Consider the following 23,690-nt stretch of genomic DNA (forward strand, 5'->3'; position numbering starts at 1 on the left):
GCCCTGCTCGCACCGAACACAGCCAGTCTGACCAGGAGGGACAAGGTTCTCCGGGCACCCAGGAGGAGGCAGACGACCACGCTAATGCCATCCCTCAGGGGTCCCGTAGACCCGATGTGCCCACAACGGCAGGCCCGGCTCGTGTGGGCAGGGGTGGTGGGAGTGGAGGCAGGCGGAGGCGAGAACCTGACCAGCCAGCTGAGGGAACCGGTATAGCACACATGCGCCACATCCTGGACACATACCGGCGTGACACCAGGGGCATCAGCCAGGTAGTGGCGACCCTCAACGAGATTAAGAACCTGCAGGCCGAGCAACATGCCAGTCAACAACAACACCAAGGACGGATGGAGGCAAGACTGGCTGAGCTCCTGGCGGTGCAAACGGACATGAGCCGTTCACTCCGTCGGATTGCCGACAACATGGGCAACCCTCCCTGTGGCACCAGGCGAAGACCAGCACCAGCCACAGGGAGGGAGGAGGAGGAGTAGGATTCCTCCGACGGAGCATCACAGACATCGTCAAGGCCTGCATCTGAGGGTCCCCGGAGGAAGGTGGGTCGTTCACGGAAAAGACCGTGAGAGTCAGCGGACCATCCACATCTCCCAGGTCACCTGGCCTGGCACCTGGCCCTCTGGCGCGACAGCACCACCTCACCCAATGACATTCTCTGCCACATGGACTTGCTGGTCACAGTCTGACCAATGATGACCAACACTGTGGTCTGGACTCTGATGACTTCAAATGCCAAGGATCCCATCTCCCCCTGTGAACTTTGGATTCTATGCACCCCGTAGAGCACCTTACTTCATCCACCAAAAGACTTACCCCACCAAAAATAAATACTTAAGTTTGTCATGAGATGTTGCTGTCATTTGGCATTATTCACCAACATATGTGTGTGTAAATGTCAAACTATGCCTGAGTGTTGAACTAACTCCACACATCCATACCCTGGGAACGGAGTCTGGTACAGGACACACATGGGTCACAATGTATCATTCAATGCAGACATGGAGCACAATACTCACCTGTGATGGCCTCAAGCTGCCGAGGGGGTGCTAGGGAAACTGTGAGGACACACCTATTTGGAAGAGTAACTTTAAGGCGTAGAGGTCATGCCTCATTTGGAGGTTCCTGGGGAGGGAGTCCCAGGTATGTGTACCCAGGTGGGAAAACTATGTCCTGCATGCAGGAGTATGGTGGATCAGAAGAATGGTGGCCAGGTCAAGGTTGGATGCACGGAGATGGCACTACGGGGTCTCGGATGACAGTGGTACAAGGTTGGTTTTGGGTCAGGGTTGTGGCCTGCCTCCTGAGTGTGGGTGAGGAGTCTGAAGGTCATCCTGCAGCACACAGTGATCCATTGCAGCTATCTCTGCTGGACGGTGATGTGGCTGGGGCGCGGGATGTTGATGCTGAGGTGTGCAGATGCAGCCTGGATGTGGACAAGTGTCCCTGGATTTTGGATGTGGCTGCTCCGTACAGGGCAGGGCAGTATTTGACTCGGATGTTGTCGTGGACCTGGGGGATGGTCCGTCTTACCTTGGAGTGGATCTATCTGGGGATCATGTGCATAATGCTGAGTGTGTTGCAGTGTGAGGTACAGATGCTGGTGATTACCATGGCAAATTAGAGCAAGCAATCCATGATGCACAACATCTTGTGTGCGTGGACACTGGGTGCCTGTGCGGGGCCTCTGTGGGTGGGACACAAGCAGTTGAGCCAACTGTAAGGGGACAATCCTCAGATGTTGACCTCAGTCCTGTACAAGTCCAGCCTCAGGTGGCTGCTGTTCTGCCATTCATCTATGGATCCCATGCAATCTTGAATATTGGAACTGGAAATGTCTGCGTCCTTGGTGAGGGTGAGGAGCGCCTGGCTGTCAATGGCATACGAGTTGATGATGAGGGCATGTGCGCATGTGATGGTGGATAGGGGGGTCCTGGACACATTGTAGATTGACACGCTGAAAGATGATACCTGTGCCATGTGCCTCACGACGAAAGCATACTACATACAGAAGCCTTGAGTCCCACTCCCATGGCCTTGCAGGGGTACAGATCCGGTGAGGAGTAGGAGGGACATGACCTGGTGGGTGTGACAGGTCCTGGAAGGCGTGGCAGCGCTGTGTAGGCAGTCGGAGTTGCACACTCATCATGCAAAGGTGTTGTGTGTGCGCTCAGTGCATGCCTGAGAGCAGGCGGGAGATGTGTGGATGGACCTTGCTTGGAGGGTGGCTGCAACATCACACTGTAGTGTGATGTGGGGCATGCAAGGACATGAGGGTCGTGCAATGTGCACGTTGCATGTGCAGACGGTCCAGCCTTTGGTACCGCGTGGCCGCAACTGTGGCACAGACAAGCCGAAGACAGCCAAATTAATGTGTTGAGGGAGGAAGGGAGGAGCAACTTTGATGTGTGTGTGTGTTGCCAAATCTGGAAACTACGTGTGCCCTTGCTGCAGTGGCTGCAACAGCAGGCAGCATGTCCTGGGAATTATGCCACAATATCCACACAAAGACTAGGATGTCAGAAAGGACTACTGCAACAGGTGTATGTCAAGGAAGGAGTAACCGGTTTGCAATGGCACACCCAGAGACAAAGGATGCACAATCACCAAAGATGACTGACACCGGATCATGAAACTGAAGGCCGAGCTGCGCACAGGAAACACACCCCAGAAGGTGTTGACGGCCCGTGGGGGGGGGGACTAACATGCCAAAACACATACACAGCCATGGACATCATGCACAATAGAGAATCAAATACATGAAGAACAGCATGCAGGTTGCTAATCTACACATAGACTCATATGCGCAATCCTTGACAACCATGCCAGAGATGCCGCATGCACAGTGGCAAGAGACCTGCATTGACAGAGATGAGGCACCTTGGAGGCTGAGGAACACCTTCATTACTCAGGCTCACACCTATGCAAAAGCATCAACATTAACAGACTCACAGGTCTATAGGATTAACATGTGGGACCTACACCGGACACCCCCTTTGCACCACAGATGCTGAAAATCCATAGTACTGGCACACAAGTGAAGGGGTTGAGCCAAACAGCCCCTGCTGCACACGGAGAGGCTGCAATTCCCCATTGAGCATCATATGGGGATGTCCCGCAATATGCCCACCCGTAGCCTCCCGTATGTTTCAGAGGGAAGTTGTACACACATTGATGCCTTCATCACAAACCACAATCCCATAACAGATGACTGTCACGAAGTGTGACTATCAATTCATGTGAATCATGCCACATGTCATGTGCCCCATGGTGAGTCGACATGTATGCATAGTAACATAACCTGCACAGGAGCAGTGCCCACACATTACAAACTACTACCACACCCAAAAAGCCTTGCTGCAATCCTTGCCCAAAGGAGAATTTTCACCATGTCCATGCTTGTAACGCTGATTCAGCACAACGTTGCATTACTCATGAGGAATAGCAGGAGCACAACGATGCCACGAGCAGACAGCATGCGCAAATACCTGGGGATGAGAGACACACAAGAAGTCAGGAAAAACATAGTCATCCACAATAAGGTTGACACCATGCCAGTTGTCAATCGAGTGTGTCAGCTAAAATGTGTGGAATGACATCAGCACTCGAGTGACACATCAGCACACACCTCAAAGTCACTTAGCATACAGTCAGCTGGACACACACATTGCAACACATGCCACACAAGGCTCAAAGCGTGCACACTCAGACCCAGGGACTCACCATTATGAGAAGAAGTTGCGTATGAGCTGACTCCGGATGTCCTCCTCCTCCTCCTCCTCCTCCTCCTCCTCCTCACTTGCCTCGTGACCAAGGCCGTCATCCTCCACGGGTGGATGTTTCTGCTCATCGGGATCCAGGATGAGTGGCACAGCTTTCTCCACTGCCATGTTGTGCAGCATACAGCACACGAGGAAGATTTTGCAGACCTTCACCGGTGCATATGGGAGGGACCCGCCGGTCTTGTGGAGGCACCGGAATCGGCTCTTCAGAAAGCCAAACGTCCTCTCAATCACTCGCCTGGTCTGCCCATGGGCGTTGTTGAAACGGTGATCTGCAGCTGTTCTCGGGTTGCGGAGAGGCGTCACCAGCCATGGCATGTTGGGATAGCCAGAGTCCCCTACATGGAAACATCATGTAAAGAAGTGGATCAGGAGATGCCATCACATACTAAGATAACGCTGAATACTGGACAAACAGAGTCTACTCACCAACAAGACATGTTCGTGCGTTGTGCAGCTGCAGCATCATTTCTGGCACCCTGCTACGCCTCATGATGTAGGCATCGTGTGCTGACCCTGGAAAACGTGCACAGACATGGGAAATCACCATGTTAGCAAGACACACCACAAGGGCATTAATGGAGTGGTAATGTTTACGGTTACGGAAGGCTACCTCCTGTGCCTGTGGTGGTACCAAAGCCACATGTGTCCCATCAATGGACCCAATTACATGGGGCATCCCTCCCAGGGCATAGAACTCACCCTTGATACCTGTCAACTGTTCACGAGTTGGAAAATGGATGAATTCATCCAGGTGCTCCAACATGACTTCCAAAACATCATGCAGGTCCCGGCTGAACATGGTCTGAGACATGCCACCCACATCAGCAATGGTCAATTGAAACATACCGGTGGCAAAGAAATGTAGGGCTGCCATTACCTTCATCTTGGGGGTCAGCGCAGTCGGATAACTGTGTCGCGGTTGGAGGTGTGGTGCCAACCTGTTTGTCAGGTCCACAATTAACCGTTGGGGGAATCGGTAGCGGCGTATGCAGTCACGTTCCTTCATGGCAGCCAAGTCTGGCATTGGTCGGGGGAGAGGGGGTGCCCTGCAGAAAATTGGAAGGAATAACGAAGATTGAGTACATTACTACACCAATGTCAATGAACTGAGCACATGTTCAACAGCTAATACACATATGCCACATACAGAGTCTGGTCTGTGCAATACATCCTGCACACGTATGCCAGACAGGTGCTACTCCTACCAAGAGCCAGCTACACACATGGATTGTCAAGGTCTACATGACATGCCATGAAAGTAGCTGTGGGCCAGTGTGAGTGAACAGCCAGACACATTACAGGAGTGACATCCATCCACATATGTGCATTTGAAGGATGTCATCTCATACAGACAGCTGCCGGCAACCTAGACGCACAGGTCACATGTAATGGAAAAAGGACAGACCACACACCTTGCCATGAAGGGGTACATGTCAAATATGATCACACAGACATTGAGACTATGCAGATATGTCCTAAGCTCGCAAGTCCCTGTTAGATGCATACAGACACACGTCACGTGTTATTCCACATGTGTCCTGGTGTGCGTAATAGTGTGACATGGCCATCTACACACAGACACATTTTGGATGCAGCTACAGCAGATGCCGTTGACGGAACACCAACAGCAAGATCATGGGAACACATGACACACACATGACATAGTCACATCGTGGCACGCTGGTAGTGAGATGTCAGGTGTCATCATCCGTGTACCTGGCATCAGGGGTCATTTGCGGGTGTTGGGGACTGTGCCATCCAAGTGATGCAGTGCTTGACAAGTTTGAAATACATGCACACATGTAAAAGGTGTGAAGGGGAAGTGCGCCACATGGTGCCCCATCACACATGACATGTGTACACAGGTCATCACACAACTATTGGGTTAAAACATGAGAAGACATGTGCCAGCTCACTGCCTGACACACCTAGGCCCTACACATGATGCACTGCACTGACAATAACTTGATGTCCATCCTTGTGTGAGTCATACACCTCCATTCCTTTCCTGTGCGCCTCCTTTCACCAGTGTAAGCTGTGAAACGCACTGTACACACGCTCTGAGGACATGTGTACGGTCGTATCACAATATGGGGTTTGGGTAGGAGTACGCGTGTGTGCAAGGACCGTACACACGTACGTGTACACACTGGTCCTATCCCCATGGTAGTGTTGGCGTAGGCGTACGCCATAGAGATACGGCTCGTACCCACGTATGTACGGGCTGTAGCACTATGGTGTACGCCTACGGCAACACTACCCTAGTGCTACGGGCCGTACCCGCGTGTGTAGGGCCCGTAGCACTAGGGTAGTGTTGCCGTAGGCGTACGCCATAGAGATACGGGCCGTACCCGCGTATGTACGGCCCGTAGCACTATCGCGTACGCCTACGCCAACACTACCATAGTGCTACGGGCCCTACACATGCGGGTACGGCCCGTAGCACTACGGTAGTGTTGCCGTAGGTGTACGCCATAGTGCTACGGGCCGTACATATGCGGGTACGAGCCGTATCTCTATGGCGTACGCCTACGGCAACACTACCCTAGTGCTACGGGCCGTACCCACGTGTGTAGGGCCCGTAGCACTAGGGTAGTGTTGCCGTAGGCATACGCCATAGAGATACGGGCCGTACCCGCGTATGTACGGCCCGTAGCACTATGGCGTACGCCTATGGCAACACTACCCAAGTGCTACGGGCCCTACACACGCGGGTACGGCCCATAGCACTATGGTAGTGTTGCCGTAGGTGTACGCCACAGAGATACGGGCCATACATACGCGGGTACGAGCCCTATCTCTATGGCGTATGCCTACGGCAACACTACCAAAGTGATACGGGCCCTACACACGCGGGTACGGACCGTAGCACTGGAGTAGTGGTGCCCTAGGGGTACGTGTGGAACGCACCGTACCTGTGTGTGGCTAGTGAAATTACATAGGGGACACATGAGGGACAAGTATAAGGGCCTACATGCATGCTGGTTGTCATGGAGACCGAGTTTCCAGTTCAAATTTTTGCATCAGGTGGCCAGCAAAAGTCGGTTGGATACAATATACTATGTTGCAAAGTGGTTGTTGACTTGACATCATGCTCAAAATTTGAACCATGCAAAGGCCCTAACTGGGGTTGGTTTAAAGGGATTGGAGGAAACGTAGGATGCAAATGAGATTGACCAATCACTCTGTACTCCTGTAAATCAAACAGCCCAGCAAGGGAGATATAAGGCAGCCAGGACCCATGAGAGAGCACTTGCCTGCACAACCTTTCATTCCACACCACTGCTGCTGCTCGTGATTCCTCTGGCACCATGTCTAGGTCTGTGGAGAGGGCCCAGCCATTCACCCAAGAGGAGAATGAGGCGTTGCTGGACGTCATCCTCCCACAGTACCCCTGCCTATAATGGAGACCAGGGGAGCAGGTGAGTGCTGACTCCACTAGCTGTGACTGTGCCCCTTTTTTGTGTCTGTCACTTCTGGCATTGTGTCCAGGTGTGACAGACATGCAATGTTGTTCATGGTGGGTCCCAGGGGGAAGAATGCCTTATGTCTCCCATGCAGAGCCTGATGTGGCTCATATCTGCACTCCTCACTTTCATTGTACTTACTGTGACAATCACTGCATGGTGCATGCCACATTCAGCCTGGCTAATCCCCTTGGGAATGTTGTTTCCATAGTCCTGATGTGATTCTGTGTCCCCCCCAGTGTGACAGGTCACTGTACCCACAGATGTGTGTGAGTTGAGTGTACCTTTGGTGATAGTGTCCAAATTATGTGTACGGCCCCTGGACATTGGTGTGTGTGTGTGTAAGTCCCCTGTCATGTGGGTGAGTGTCTATGTGGAGTGTTGCACCCCAGCTGCATGGAGGATGCATATGCCCTACCCATCTGATGTGAGCAGGGAGCCGTGCTGTGTGTCTGACATGCTGAGCTAGGCCCACACCTGTGACTCCCCCCAGGCAAGTGGCACATGTGCAGAGTGATGTTTGTACCCGCAGTTGCCAATGGCAGGTGATTGTCCTGTGCCTGTGTGTGTCTGTGTACTCCGCTGAGGTTGCGTCAGTGGCCTGGGGCATGTGATTGCTTTGAGGTGCTGTCCATTCTCCTGGTGTTGCTTGTGATGCAAAGTGTGAGCCATGATCATTGATTCTCTTGCACCCCTCATGCCACCTGTGTACTTTAAATGGCACGTAGTGCATTTGGCCTTCCCCAGAGGATAATGTCCCTATGACAAAGGTGCAATGAGTTTGCTGCATACTATGCCCTGTTCAAACAAGCCCAATTGTTCTAATGTGTGTCTCTGTGACATGGAGCAGGTGTATTGATGTTGTCTCACTTTGTCATCCTCACAGGTAGCCACCTACGCCAAGGGGGAGATTTGGAAGCGGGCCGTCAGGGCCGTGAGGTCGGTGGAGGGTCGCAGTCGGCGCCTGGCCCAGGTGAGGAAACGCTGGCAGGATATCCGGTGCTGGACCAGGAGGATCGCCCGGGTCTTGCTGGGGGACTCACCAGAGGGCAAGAACCGCGGGCGCCGGCGCCTGACCCACCAAATGAAGCGTGTCCTGGCGGTGGTCTTCCCTGACATGGATAGGTGGCTACAGGAGAAGCAGCAGCAGGAAGGGGGTAGGTACATGTGTGTTTGTTGTGTGTCACCAGCTTTTGGAAGTGCTCAGTCGCCTGGATACACTACCAGGGTTTATATGTGCAGTGCATATCCTGTTCCCCAAAGTCAACCGGTCCTGTTCTTCCTCCCTTCCCCTCCTTGACATGTGTTCCCTGGTCTGTGTGTAGTCACTCTTGCACAAGGTAATCTAGGCTGGCAGTTAATCCAAGTGCCCAATGCTTGCAGCATCATGTGTGGTGGTGGTCTGTGACATGTGTTGGGACCTTGCCTGTGCCCTGTCCAGTTCAGTCATTTGGGGGTCCATGATTGTTGGCACTGATGCAGAGTCTCAACATAGGAGTGTGAGGCTTAAAATGAACTGCCTTGCAGCATGCATGACCGATGTTGTGGCCTCAGACATGATGTGCATGAGGGGGAGATATGCATATTGCGGGGACAGTTGCTCCTGTTGCAGTCAGATCTATCCAGGACCATGGAGCAGTGTGGCCACTACTGTCCCCTGAGACACCTTTTCCTAGGAATCATGTGTGTCGTCCAACACTGTGGACATTCTCAGTGTCTTCAGCATAGGTTGGCCTCTGTGGCATTGTACCCTGGCCTCATTTGTATTTATGTAAAGTGTGCTACATGTGTACACTGTACAGGGTGACCCAATGTGGCTTGTGCATCCTCACACTGGCCAGTGCCTGTGTGTCTGTGTACAACTATCTGATGATGGTTGTTTGTCAATAATATGTGTGGTCAGCCCCACGAGGGGTAGGTAGAGTGCAATTAGGCTTTAATGGAGCCCATTAATGTGATCCCTGATTAAGAGGTGTAAGTCCTTCCTCTGTCTCAATCACATTGTCTCAGGTAGGGGGGGGTTTGTGCGGGCAAGGCCTACATGTCCAAAGCATATGTCTCCTTGCCAGGTCTGGCCTGTGTGTGATGATAGTCGGGACAGACACTCAACAAGTATTGACCCAGTCATGTTGTGCAGGGTTTAATGTTTGTGCTTTGCAACATGTGTCAAAAGTTAAAAGACATGGTTCCTGCTCATCCATTTTTGCCAACGGTGTGTGGTCCAGATGCTGTGCTCGACTGTCCACAGACACTAGCTTCTCTGTATAATTCGATATCAAGTTCTTTGCTGTTGTGTCCTGCTCTCCATTGTTTCAAAGTGGCACGGTGGCTCAACCAACTGTGTAGTGCATGGCCTACATATGTGCGTAGTATTGTAGATGTTACTCATGATGCTTTTCATGCTATGCACTGTGACCTATGTAGTTTGGACTCATGTGTCATATGTATACAGGTGTCTGATTATTTCCTGTCTCTTCACCTTGCCCACAGCATCGTTGGGGGACACCGAGGGAGACACCGGCACGGACGTGGAGGAGGGATCCAGCACCGGTGCCACCAGTGCTGGGGAGTCTGGCGCAGCAAGTGGCACAGAGGGCGAGGGGAGTCAGGCGGAGGACCTGTCCAGTCCCAACACAGACTATGACGCTGACGGGTCTGAGGCTGAGCTCCCAGAGCAGACGGAGGCTGCTCCCACAGCTGAAAGCAGCAGTACATCTCTCGCCGCCCCCTCCATTCCCATCACCGCCCTCCCACTTGCTCGGGTCCCTTCTGTCCGTGCTAGGCGACCACATGTCTCCTTCGTGCCAGGCACCGCACCCCCTGCCCCTGTCTCCCCTGCTGCCGTCAATGCCGAGTCTGTGGACATCCTGCGGCAGTTGCAGGTTGGTCAGACATCGCTGCTTAATGTCCTCCATGGCCACACCAGACTGCTGACACAGATGGTGTCGTACATGGAGGGCATGTCATCAGCGATGTCTGACCAACGGATGTTGCTGAGGTCCATGGACTCGTCACTGATGGCAGCAGTGGGTCTCCTGCAGCGCTCCGTCCCCCCCCACCCCTGCCCCATCCACACTTCCCACTCCCATGCCTGTCCCAAGCATACCCAGACATCCCCATGCACGCACCCCACCAGACACAGGCAGCACACCAACAGGGAAGGCCAAGCGCACTCCTCCAGTCACGCACACACAGGGGGAAGTAGGCACACCCACTGGGTCGGGGGGCAAACGGCAGCCACGCAGCCACAGTGGGAGTCCGCAGTCCTCACGACCAACTTCCTCCAAAACCACTCCCCTTGGCTCCCCTGCCCAACAGTCGGACAAAGAATCCTTCATGGCCAGTCTGTCCCTCAGCCCCAGTGTGACACCACCCCGCAAGCAGTCGAGGAAGTCCCCAGGCAGGGGAGTTGAGTCCCCCCCCTGTCCACACCCTCCCCCAGTAGCGCTGCAACCCATCCCTCCGACCCCCCTTCCTCCTTGGGGCCTGTGGTTCCTTCGGGTGCAGGGGAGACGCTGGCAGACCTTGCGACCGTGTGCAGTGCCATCCTAACCACCACCTTTGGCGCTGCCCCACCCCCTGTGGTGGAGTCGTCCGTCCCTGCACCCACAACACCTACCCTTGCCCCTCCTGTCCCTGCAGTGCCTGGTCCTTCCCCCCCACATGATCCCCCCCCTGTGGATGGAAAGGAACTGTGAACTGTGCAGGCAAGCTAGGGGAGACGCGTCCCAATGTGTCCCCCCCCCCCCCCCCCCCGGAATTCGCATATGGACTGGCCTATGGGCCTTGTATATAGTGTACATTTCAAATCCAATTTTTTTTTATGCTGACTAAAGCATTTTGTTTTTCATTTGCACACCAATGCTTTTCTGGTATTGCTGTTGGTGCTGCTGCTCCCTGAGTTGGGGTGGTGATAATGTGTTAGGTGTCTGGGAAATGTTGTAGTGTGCTGCTCATGGGGAGGACCCTGGTATCTGCGTGCCATCACAAGGTCTCTGCAAATAATCTTTGGTCATGTAAGCTCTTACTGTATGGTGACATTGTCCCAAGGAGTGTTCCTTCCTCTGTGGCACCTGACTTCTTCCCTGCAGGGTGTTTCCCAATTGTTGTGCTGACCTGTGTCTACAGTTCCTTGCTGTGTGAGGGATCCCTTCAACTTTGCCCATGCCTGCTCAGCAATGTCTACGCCTGCATCATCTGTGCCATCCTTGGTAGTCACTGTACTTGTGAATGGAGTATGTTGCCATGGCTTAATGTGGACATGGTCCCTTTTCCGCACTATGCATGTGTGTACTCCCAGCCTAGCACACATGTGTTACTTGTTCTGCAGGGTATTTGGGCACCTGACTGACAATTGTGGGCATTGTATCTGTGGGTACTCCACCCTTTTCCTTCCATGGGAGGCAACAACTTGTTGGCTGCCCCAGCACCTGTACATTCCTATCAGTCCTGGAATGTGGGTGACAGTGTGTGTTCCCTTAGGCACTCTTAGTTTAGTGGGGTTTCACATGAGGATACAGTCTTGTTGCATGATCTCAGTGTGTGTATTGTGCTGCCACCGCCAGGGGTGGGTATGCATGTGTAATTTGTCATCACACCCACATGTGGTGTGTCATGCAGTGGGGGAAGGACATCCATCCTCATGGGAGTGGGACACTGCTGTCAGTGATGTGTTGTCATGGCACTATCAACATAGTCGCACATTGTGGATGCCTTCAAGCACCCATGGAGTTTTGCTAATGGGAGGATGATGTACACACCCCCATGTCTCTGTCCACTGCTGGGAGGCCTCTGCACCCACCCCTCATATGTTTGGGCACTGCTGGGGGTCCTCTGCACCCACCCCTCATATGTCTGGGCGCTGCTGGGAGTGATAGGCACCTACCCCTCATATGTCTGGCCACTGCTGGGGTTCCTCTGCACCCACCCCTCATATGTCTGGGCACAGCTGGGAGTGATAAGCACCCACCCCTCATATGTCTGGGCACTGCTGGGGTTCTTCTGCACCCACCCCTCATATGTCTGGGCTCTGCTGGGAGTGATAGGCACCCACCCCTCATATGTCTGGGCACTGCTGGGGGTCCTCTGCACCCACCCCTCATATGTCTGGGCACTGCTGGGAGTCCTCTGCACCCACCCCTCATATGTCTGGGCACTGCTGGGAGTGATAGGCACCCACCCCTCATATGTCTGGGCACTGCTGGGAGTGATAGGCACCCACCCCTCATATGTCTGGGCACTGCTGGGGGTCCTCTGCACCCACCCCTCATATGTCTGGGCACTGCTGGGAGTGATAGGCACCCACCTCTCATATGTCTGGGCACTGCTGGGAGTCCTCTGCACCCACCCCTCATATGTCTGGGCACTGCTGGGAGTGATAGGCACCCACCCCTCATATGTCTGGGCACTGCTGGAAGTGATAGACGCACACCCCTCATATGTCTGGGCACTGCTGGGAGTGATAGGCACCCACCCCTCATATGTCTGGGCACTGCTGGTAGTGATAGGCACCCACCCCTCATATGTCTGGGCACTGCTGGGGGTCCTCTGCACCCACCCCTCATATGTCTGGGCACTGTTGGGAGTGATAGACACCCACCCCTCATATGTCTGGGCACTGCTGGGAGTGATAGCCACCCACCCATCATATGTCTGGGCACTGCTGGGAGTCCTCTGCACCCACCCCTCATATGTCTGGGCACTGTTGGGAGTGATACGCACCCACCCCCTCATATGTCTGGGCACTGCTGGGAGTGATAGGCACCCACCCCTCATATGTCTGGGCACTGCTGGGAGTGATAGGCACCCACCCCTCATATGTCTGGGCACTGCTGGGAGTCCTCTGCACCCACCCCTCATATGTCTGGGCACTGCTGGGAGTGATAGGCACCCATCCCTCATATGTCTGAGCCCTGCTGGGAGTGATAGGCCCCCACCCCTCATATGTCTGGGCACTGCTGGGGTTCCTCTGCACCCACCCCTCATATGTCTGGGCACTGCTGGGAGTGATAGGCACCCACCCCATATATGTCTGGGCACTGCTGGGGTTCCTCTGCACCCACCCCTCATATGTCTGGACACTGCTGGGAGTGATAGGCACCCACCCCTCATATGTCTGGGCACTGCTGGGGGTCCTCTGCACCCACCCCTCATATGTCTGGGCAGTGCTGGGAGTGATAGGCACCCACCCCTCATATGTCTGGGCACTGCTGGGAGTGATAGGCACCCACCCCTCATATGTCTGGGCACTGCTGGGAGTCCTCTGCACCCACCCCTCATATGTCTGGGCACTGCTGGGAGTGATAGGCACCCAACCCTAATATGTCTGGGCACTGCTGGGAGTGATAGGCACCCACCCCTCATATGTCTGGCCACTGCTGGGGTTCCTCTGCACCCACCCCTCATATGTCTGGGCACTGCTGGGAGTGATAGGCACCCACCCCTCATATGTCTGGGCACTGCTGGGGTTCCTCCGCACCCACCCCTCATATGTCTGGGCACTGCTGGGAGTGATAGGCACCCACCCCTCGTATGTCTGGGCACTGCTGGGGGTCCTCTGCACCCACCCCTCATATGTCTGGGCACTGCTGGGAGTGATAGGCACCCACCCCTCATATGTCTGGGCACTGCTGGGGGTCCTCTGCACCCACCCCTCATATGTCTGGGCACTGCTGGGAGTCCTCTGCACCCACCCCTCATATGTCTGGGCACTGCTGGGAGTGAGAGGCACCCACCCCTCATATGTCTGGGCACTGCTGGGAGTGATATGCACACACCCCTCATATGTCTGGGCACTGCTGGGAGTGATAGGCACCCACCCCTCATATGTCTGGGCACTGCTGGGGGTCCTCGGCACCCACCCCTCATATGTCTGGGCACTGCTGGGAGTGATAGGCACCCACCCCTCATATGTCTGGGCACTGCTGGGAGTCCTCTGCACCCCACCCCTCATATGTCTGGGCACTGCTGGGAGTGATAGGCACCCACCCCTCATATGTCTGGGCACTGCTGGGAGTGATAGGCACCCACCCCTCATATGTCTGGGCACTGCTGGGGTTCCTCTGCACCCACCCCTCATATGTCTGGGCACTGCTGGGAGTGATAGGCACCCACCCCTCATATGTCTGGGCACTGCTGGGGTTCCTCTGCACCCACCCCTCATATGTCTGGGCACTGCTGGGAGTGTTAGGCACCCACCCCTCATATGTCTGGGCACTGCTGGGGGTCCTCTGCACCCACCCCTCATATGTCTGGGCACTGCTGGGAGTGATAGGCACCCACCCCTCATATGTCTGGGCACTGCTGGGAGTCCTCTGCACCCACCCCTCATATGTCTGGGCACTGCTGGGAGTGATAGGCACCCACCCCTCATATGTCTGGGCACTGCTGGGAGTGATAGGCACCCACCCCTCATATGTCGGGGCACTGCTGGGAGTGATAGGCACCCACCCCTCATATGTCTGGGCACTGCTGGGGGTCCTCTGCACCCACCCCTCATATGTCTGGGCACTGCTGGGAGTCCTCTGCACCCACCCCTCATATGCTCATATGTCTGGGCACTGCTGGGAGTGATAGGCACACACCCCTATGTCTCTGTCCACTGATGTGGATCGTAGCACGACACCCACCCACCCGCCCACACGCTCTGAAGCCTTGGGTACGGGCCGTACCACCATTGTTGGGGTGCCGTACCCAGGCCTACAGAGCGTGGGTACGGGTCGTACCACGCGTACCCCTACGTCACCCCAACAATGGTGGTACGGCCCGTACCCAGGCCTGAAGAGCGTGGGTACGGGCCGTACCACCATTGTTGGTTTGACGTAGGGGTACGCGTGGTGCGACCCGTACCCACGCTCTTCAGGCCTGGGTACGGGCCGTACCACCATTGTTGAGGTGCCGTAGGGGTACGGCCCGTACCCAGGCCTGAAGAGCGTGGGTACGGGCCGTACCACCATTGTTGGTGTGACGTAGGGGTACGCGTGGTGCGACCCGTACCCACGCTCTTCAGGCCTGGGTATGGGCCGTACCACCATTTTTGGGGTGACGTAGGGGTACGCGTGGTGCGACCCGTACCCACGCTCTTCAGGCCTGGGTACGGGCCGTACCACCATTGTTGGGGTGACATAGGAGTACGCGTGTTGCGACCCATACCCACGCTCTTCAGGCCTGGGTACGGGCCGTACCACCATTGTTGGGGTGACGTAGGGGTACGCGTGGTGCGACCCATACCCACGCTTTTCAGGCTTGGGTACGGGCTGTACCACCATTGTTGGGGTCACGTTGGGGTAGGCGTGGTACGACCCGTACCCACACTGTTCAGGCCTGGGTACGGGCCGTACCCCCAATGTTGGGGTGACGTAGGGGTAGGCATGGTACGACCCGTACCCACGCTCTTAAGGAGTGGGTACGGTGCGTACCACAATTGTTGTGGTGACGGGACGCGTCCACGTCCACTTCCGTTGTGGTGGGACGCAGGCCTTGGTGGACACGCCCCCCCCCGAGTGACCAGTCCCTGGAGCATGTATACATTTTGCCTTGGGTGGGGGTTATTTTTCCTGCCCCCCACCTTTGCCCCTGGGTGTTGTTCTGACCTTCTGCGGCATCTGCTTCGGTTCCTGTGCACCAGGTTGTAGGCTATGAGGGCCGGGATGACACGTAGGATGGGGTCCATGGCTGTCTGTCGCGTACAGGTGCTCCTTCCTCGCGTCGTCCTCAATTTCCCGGCAGTTTTTGGCTCCCGTAAAAAATGCTACGTGCGGAGTGACGTAGGCACGAATCGTACTTGCTGTTCGTAAAACACTGCCTGACTCTGTCCGGACGTCATGTACGCGGTGTCCCGGATCGGAATTGTGGGAATATTTTAGCCGGTCGGTGTTTTGTACGAATCGTACAGAAATGGTATTTCTGTACGAATCGTACTTGCGGGTTTGTAAGGTGGTTTTCCCGGGTACGAGTCGGACGGAGAAAATGCTCCGTACGACGGTTCGTACCCGGGTTTTACAGGATCGGAATCGGCACCAAAATGTTAGTACCTCAATTCCGTTATTCTAATTAAATTTGAAATACTATAAATATTTTAAAATAGTGTGTTGCATTTGCAGCAGCTTGTTCGTCAAAGAGTCATTCTGTTAAAGGATTATTGGAACTCATCAAATTGTGTGTTACATTCTAGACCATAAATGTCTATTTCTTACCTCCTCTGCCAAGTAACGTTTTGGCATAGTCAGCCCGGTTGATGAATAGCACAGGTGCAAAGTTCCCAAACCAAACAGGATGTCCGTATGGATATTGTCCTGCCCAGCGAGTTAATATATCTAAATCAGTCCCATCCTGCTGAAACTACAAAACACAGAAAACAATATTTTAATGTTAAGTTTTGTTCAGAGATCTTCAAACAAGTTTAGAATTTGTGATGGTGACATGGAAATATGAACTTGCATTCTGCATTAAATGGACAGAAAATAATTCCAGTTTCGTTACATTTTGCTGTTTATGATGTTTAATGAGTAAAATAATGTGCATAGTGAACCAAAAAAGAAGACAAACTTTAACACAATATATAGGTATCATTTACATGTTATAAAATGTTTCGATTTGTTCCTTATTGTCTTAAAATTAATTTCTGATTAATTTGAAAAATATTTGGTATCAGTTAGTTAAATGCTATAAAAGGCCTTCATACATTTCTATGATTCAATCTAGCTCTTCTTTGAAAAGTTATAAACCTACTTGAGTTTTTCAGAAAATGTTATGATTGATTGACAAAAAGCAGGATGTTTTAACAGCCAAGGCTAATTTTAATAATTACTATAAAATATCTAGACCCTGATTCAATGTGGATTATGTGGGCCAGAAAAGGGTAGGGTATTTATCGTACCAGGCAAATACCTCTATTTCCGAGTTTTCCTCAGGGCACTGAGGAATTACATCCAGAGCTACATTGTTTCCCTATACATTTCATCAACTTTGACTGGATAAACTTTACACAGTAAATCTCAGAATTCCAAACCATACGCAAACAGGGCTTTGGCAAGGATCAGTATTCACTGGCCCACCAGGAATCAGGACCATGAACATTTTTTCAAATGTTAGTATTGGTTAGCAAATGGTTCTGTACATTTTCTGTACTATTTTACTAAGCAATCCCAACGTTCATTAAATTTATTTAAATTATTTAAGTTTAAACAGAAATTGATTGGAAGAACAATTGGAATACAATTATTTATGACACCTTATCAACTAACACTTCCATTTTTAAGTCTCTGCTATAGTGAGATTTAGCTGAGTTAGCCAGACTTTTTGTTTACATATTCATAGAGTGGAAGTTTGCTCATCCCCTTGGTCATGACTGGATGGCTTTGTTGTCTATGTCACGTTCGTGTTCCTCATTACATGAGTTTCATTCCTTTTATTGTGTTTGTCTCCCCTAGGAGCCTTTAGTCTCAAGTCATTCTTTTTGGATGAATTGTAGCCTTCCACTGCTTAGTTGAGGGGACAATTTTTTATTTTGCTTTCAGCACTCCCTGAGAGTAAATGTGTATTAATTGCTATGTCCACGTGTGTTGCTTCCCCATTGCATCCCTCCACCGCCCCCCCTCAAGCTCATACATTTCTTTCCCCACCATCACCCCATCCCTCTTGCATTTCTGTTTATTTATTTATTTATTTTAAATATCCCTAATATAGCATTTACCATCACTATCCCCCATACTTCTCCTTCATATTCGTTTTTTTTGTTGAAAACATTTTTATCATTGAATTTGCAGCTGGGCTGCTCCTTCCTTAAAATATGCTCTCACACACATTCTTTTAGTTTGCGACTCTTAGTGTCAAATTTTTGTGTGTGCTATATATAGCATTGGTTTTGTCCTGTAGGCTATCTTTAAAACTTTTCCTACATTGGTAATGTGCTATACAATGCATCCCACATGCAATGTCCGAAAAGTTAGGAGTGATAAAAACATTTCTGCTTTTGTATGATTGCCTTATGCCTCAAGATGCATTATTTTTCGGCATGAAGTTCTGTCTACTAATATTAATAGATATGGTTTTGAATGAAAAACCATAGGAGGCTGCATTGGGATCGCCAATGTATCACCCATGGAACTCTCCATTTATGCAAGGTAACGTAAGTAGTGCAAAGTGCTGTTTGCATTATGTTTTGGAAACTTTTGCCCTGGAAAGTAATTAGTCACATTGCACCAGTTTGCATCACTCTTTGTGTCTGTGCACCAGCCCAAAGCCTTGATAAATCTGCCATCCTGGAAAAAAATAAAAAAATGGTGACTGTGCCATGAAGCTTCTGCACGGGTGTAATGATGCAGGCATAAATGTGTCTCAACACATGCTTGCAATTGGAAGGGTCATGCTGCATGGCAGTAACGGAACCACATTTCAAGATTTCCAAGCACATACGTCTTGATGCATGCATATGTATGCCAGTAGATCAGCTATGTAAAGCTCAGAGCTCTTGGCTTGTCAAAGCTTGTTCAAAATCTGTAAAAGCGAATTTTAATCTATTATATACTGTACTGTAACTTTATTGGTATTAACTCGATATTATTGTTATTAGCATTGGCAATAGTATTATTAATTTATCACTAGACTAATAATCGTTTGACCCTACGCACTATAGAACTGTGTGATGTAAAAAAACAAATGTAATTTTAAATTAAGGTGTACAATGTGCTGCCTGTTTCAATGTTCCCATTCATGATCTGATTTCAAGAATATACTACCCCATATATAATATTGCTCGGTGAACACCAACTCATGTCTAATGTGGTCCTGTTCCAATAATAAAATGTGTCCTCTGTACCTATAAGCATGCACTCTTGTATACCTACAACTAAAATTAAATAATTAATATGTTAATTAATTGTAAAATTACATCACTATTGTTTACCTTGTAATGTATTTAATAGTAGCTGTTATGTTATTCAATTAGCATTTTATTATGTTAGATCAGAAATTTATACATACATATATCAAAGAAACGTAGAGCTTTTTAATCAGAGATATTACTAAAGCAGATTTTCCAGTGATACCCGGTTTGAAGATGTGAATTTTCATGAACTGAGAAGACTCACAAACTTAGAATCAGAAGGGGAAGAAAATGCCTTTCTACGTCCAGTCAGTGAGTGTAAGAAATTGGGCTACTGGTTGAGGGGGTGAAACCGTTCTCCAGCAGCACCCACAATACTTATCGGGGGAAGTCCCAAGCAAACCCTAAATGAACCTATGCTTAACCCTCAGTAGCTTGGCACAGAGCAGTCAGGCTTAACTTAGAGGCAATGTGTAAAGTATTTGTGCAACACTTCAAACAGTAAAACAGTAAAAATACACCTCAAAAAGTGCCTACACCAAATTTAGAAAAATAGAGTACTTTTCAATAAATAAAACAAGACCAAAATGACATAAATTCAAACAGTAGAACCAGAGATTTATAATTTTAAAGGTTTTAGTATAAAATAGAGCCAAAGAGCACAAAGCACCAACTGTGGCCATCTGGTCACGCCGGACTGGGACAAAGTCACAAGTTCAGGCCGACTAGTATAGAGAATGGGCCGGCTACAGGGACCCAGTTTGGCCCGCTGAATAAAGTAGCTTAAATTCTGGTTTGCGGAGCATTGTGGGGACCCGCATCCAAGACGCCTCGCGCATTCAAATCGATGCATCAGTTCCAAGGTGCTGCAAGGCTGTGGTGAGATGTCCTGCATCATTGGCGAGGATACCATCGACGAGGGCTTGTAATTTGAAATCCAGTGTCAAGGATGCATTGCACAGTCAGGGCATGCGTCGCTTCCAAGGAGCTGTGGGACTTCGATGCGGAGTCCAGGATCTTCATCGAGGCTGCCATTGATGAGGGACGGGAGGGACTGCACTGAGGATGTGTCATGCAGTAGCGGTTCTGATGAGACGAGAGTTGCAATTCGATGCGGGTCTTTGTGCCACACAGCTGAGGAGAAGCTTTGGTTCTGCTGTATCCACAGAGGTTGGCAGACCACCTTAAGCACACTTCCAAGGGTCCAGGACTGGGATGGCATCATTTGGCACGGTAGAGTCACAGATGCTGGTTTAAGGTTGTTGAAGCCTTCTGTCCCTCAGGCACAAGACAGGGGGCTAGCCAACTAAACCTTGGTGTCACTTTGGGGTCCCGGGCTCAACAGATGCAGGTCCAGTCCTCACCCAGACAAAAGGGCAGCAGGGAAGCACAGCAGGGAAGCAGTCCTTCACAGCAGCAGTCCATCAGAGTGGCAGTCCTTTCAGCAGCAAGGCAGTCTTCAGTACCCACAGGTCAAAACATATACTGAAGAGCTGGTGCCTGAGGTCCAGTATTTATCCCCAGCTGTGCCTTTGAAGTGAGGGAGAAGTATCCTTCCTTCCCCATCCTGGCTCCAGACTAACTACAAGGGGTATGCAATCCTTTGTCTGGAGGCAGGACACAGACTATTCAAGTGTAAGTAGGGGTGCGCTCAGCTCCATCCTCCCAGCCTTCCAGTGATGGCCCATCCAGGCACTCCTAAGCTCTCTATTGTGGGTGCCTGTCTAGGAGGAATACACAAAGTCCAACTGTCACATACACAAAGTCATGTGACCTAAAGACAGGCTACAGACACTAAGGGGCCGATTCCGATCCGGTTCGGAAAGCACTGCGACCGAGTCGGATCCGGAGTGTTTTCCGACCGAGCCAGACCCCTACAGTCCGACCAAGCGAGTACGATGCGCACGTATGCTGTCGGACTCGGTTCGGTCGGACTCCCATAGAAGTCAATGGGAGCCGGTTGTACGACGTGTACATGGGCTCCCATTGACTAAATGGGTACGTCTCCAACAAGTGCGCCCCCTACAGTGGGTACACGTCGGTGCCACCCGCACCGTACATGCCTGTGTTGGGAAGACCCATAGGTCTCCCCTTGTGTCCGAGTCGTAGGGCTGCGGGTGTCAGGGGGTCCGATGCGGACCCCCAAAGTCCGACTCCAGGAGCTTTTGCGAGCCGGACACTCCGGCTCGCACAGGCTGTCCGACGCATGCATCGTACTGGCTCGGTTGTAAATCGCATCCATTGCTTCCGACCGGGACGTACGGAGCGGTTCGGACCCGGGAACGACTCGGTCAGTAAATTTCATGTAGCTCGCATCGTACTTGCTCGCTCGTACAGCTGTACGAGTCGGCCGGAAAACACGCATACGGCTTGTAGTTTTTCCAGCCGAACCCGATTCGGTGCCCTTCCGACCGAGATCAGAATCGGCCCCTAAATGGTTAAAGCAAGAAAATGCCAACTTTCTGAAAGTGTCTTTTTCAAAACTGTAATTTAAAATCAGACTTCACCATAAGTGAGGACTTTTCATTACAATTCCAAAGTGACCAAACATGAACTAGTTAGCTGCTCCTATTTGGAAATTACAGCTTATTAGATGAAATAATGTCATTCCAATGTTATCCTATGGGAGAGGTAGGCCATCCATTAGTGAAAAACAAATTCAAGAGTTTTTCACTACCAGGACATATAAAACTTAAAAGTGTGTGTCCTACTTTTTAAGTACACTGCATCCTGCCCTCTGGGCTGTCCAGGGCCTAGCCTAGGGGTAACTTATATGTATTAAAAATATGTATTAAAAAAGAAGGTTTGTGTCCGGTAAAAAGTTTATTTTGCCAAGGCGAAATGGCGGTGTAAAATTGCACAAACAGATTGCAATGCCAGGCCTTAGATATGTTTAAAGGGCTACTTAAGGGTGGCACAATCAATGCTGCAGGCTCACTAGTAACATTTAATTTACTGGCCCTGGGCACATGTACTGACTATACTAGGGACTTATAAGTAAATTAAATATGCCAATTGGGGCTACACCAAGGTTACCATGTTTTAAGGAGAGAGCGCGTGCATTTAAGCACTGGTTAGCAGTGGTAAAGTGCACAGAGTCCCACGGCCAGCAAAAATCGAGATAAGCAAGAAATGGAAAAGGAAGGCAAAACGTTTGGGGGAAGACCACCTTCAGGCTGACAGGTCTAACAGTGAGTATACACAACACAACAACACTAGCACTCATAGTTTGAGGAGCCTAGTCAGAGAATGTGTGTACCATTAGACAGTGTATGCTTAGATTTGGAATTTGAAGGGTGCAGGGTAAATTGTCCAACACATGAAATAATCTAAGGACTTGCCTCCCATGCTATAGTATACACACTCTCTGAGAAGGTAGCTGCACACTACTTCAAAGTGCAACACCTCTATTGTACACTCAACACACAGTGCCACCGGTTAATCTCACCTGTTCCTTTGCCAATGCACGTTGACTGGAACCCCCAACCTTTTTGAGAGGGGGTGAGTTTTGACTGGGGGTTCGGTGTGCTAGAATCTTCAGCTATGTGTACTCATACAAAGGAATACATGGTTAATGTATTGCTCTATTATACTACTCTGGAAGCTGAGTAGGTTTTGGGGAATCCTCTTGGCCAACTCACATAAGTGCCACAAAAGTACATGCTTAAAAGGAAGCAGAAATTCCATAATTTGCAGGTGCACAACACCGTGCAAATAAAGGATCTCTCATTCAGTTGGGACATTAAAGAGCACCTAGTACAGAAAATAATGACAATAAAAGGCGCCCTCTACCCTGTCCACTTTCAGTCCCCATCTTAAGAAGACTTTGATAAGACTCTATTAACCTGTCACTCGTCATACTCCTCATGACACTTTCCCAATAAACTCTAAGGAAATGACACAATTCCTCTTCTTACCCATAGATCTTTACCAGATGCTGTTTGGCTACCCTAGCATAAGCATCGCCAATAGCCCCATGACTGCTGAAAAAGCCGTAATTGAATCCGGTGACCCAGAATCTTCTGAGCTGTCTGCCAACTACCCTCTCTGCCAAAACTACTGGAAAGCAGAGCAACAACTCAAATGCTGACTTTCACCATGTCTCAAAACATTCTGGACTACTGACTAACAGGTTACTAACCTAAAACGAGCCCCAAATTAGTAACAATTTCAGTCCTTGATGAGATGAGACTGAAGATAGATTACTGTTGAGTCAATGCACTTATTTTGTCAGTCCTTTCAGCTGCATTCAACATGGCCTACCACCCACTTCTACTTTAGTGCTTTTTGAATCTTAGTATACACTTGAATAATATGAATGCTGGCTTTGGTTGCCCTGCCTTTATTTTAAACTTCACACAAACTAGCTACATGGCTGAGTGGCCATTGGTTTATAAATGCTAGTGTTGACCATCTGCTAAGCATCTGCACTACCTTGTATGGTGCCTATGTTCTTACCTACGTAGGACACACAAATCATGGTGAGCTTGAAAGACTCTAAGATGCAGCTCTGAACAATCAACCATCAATAACAATCAGCAAACATTTACAACATCTTCCCTTTTAAATCCTAGCAAAGCTGACATCCTATGAACCCTAGCA

At 50.8% G+C, this 23,690-nt stretch overlaps 1 protein-coding gene across 3 annotated transcripts in view; it reads right to left on the bottom strand.

Annotated features, from left to right (window-relative positions):
- Nucleotides 1-23,690, bottom strand: part of LOC146835037 (cytochrome P450 4B1-like) — a 276,047-nt gene that overhangs the window by 200,147 nt on the left and 52,210 nt on the right. For all 3 annotated transcript variants that reach the window (XM_085602698.1, XM_085602699.1, XM_085602697.1), the window contains one exon: nt 16,459-16,603. In XM_085602698.1, the coding sequence (XP_085458824.1) occupies nt 16,459-16,603 (145 nt within the window). The remainder of the gene's footprint in view (nt 1-16,458; nt 16,604-23,690) is intronic.

This window comes from Triturus cristatus, chromosome 4_2, assembly GCF_964204655.1.
Source record: "Triturus cristatus chromosome 4_2, aTriCri1.1, whole genome shotgun sequence".
Classification (NCBI taxonomy): Eukaryota; Metazoa; Chordata; class Amphibia; order Caudata; family Salamandridae; genus Triturus; species Triturus cristatus.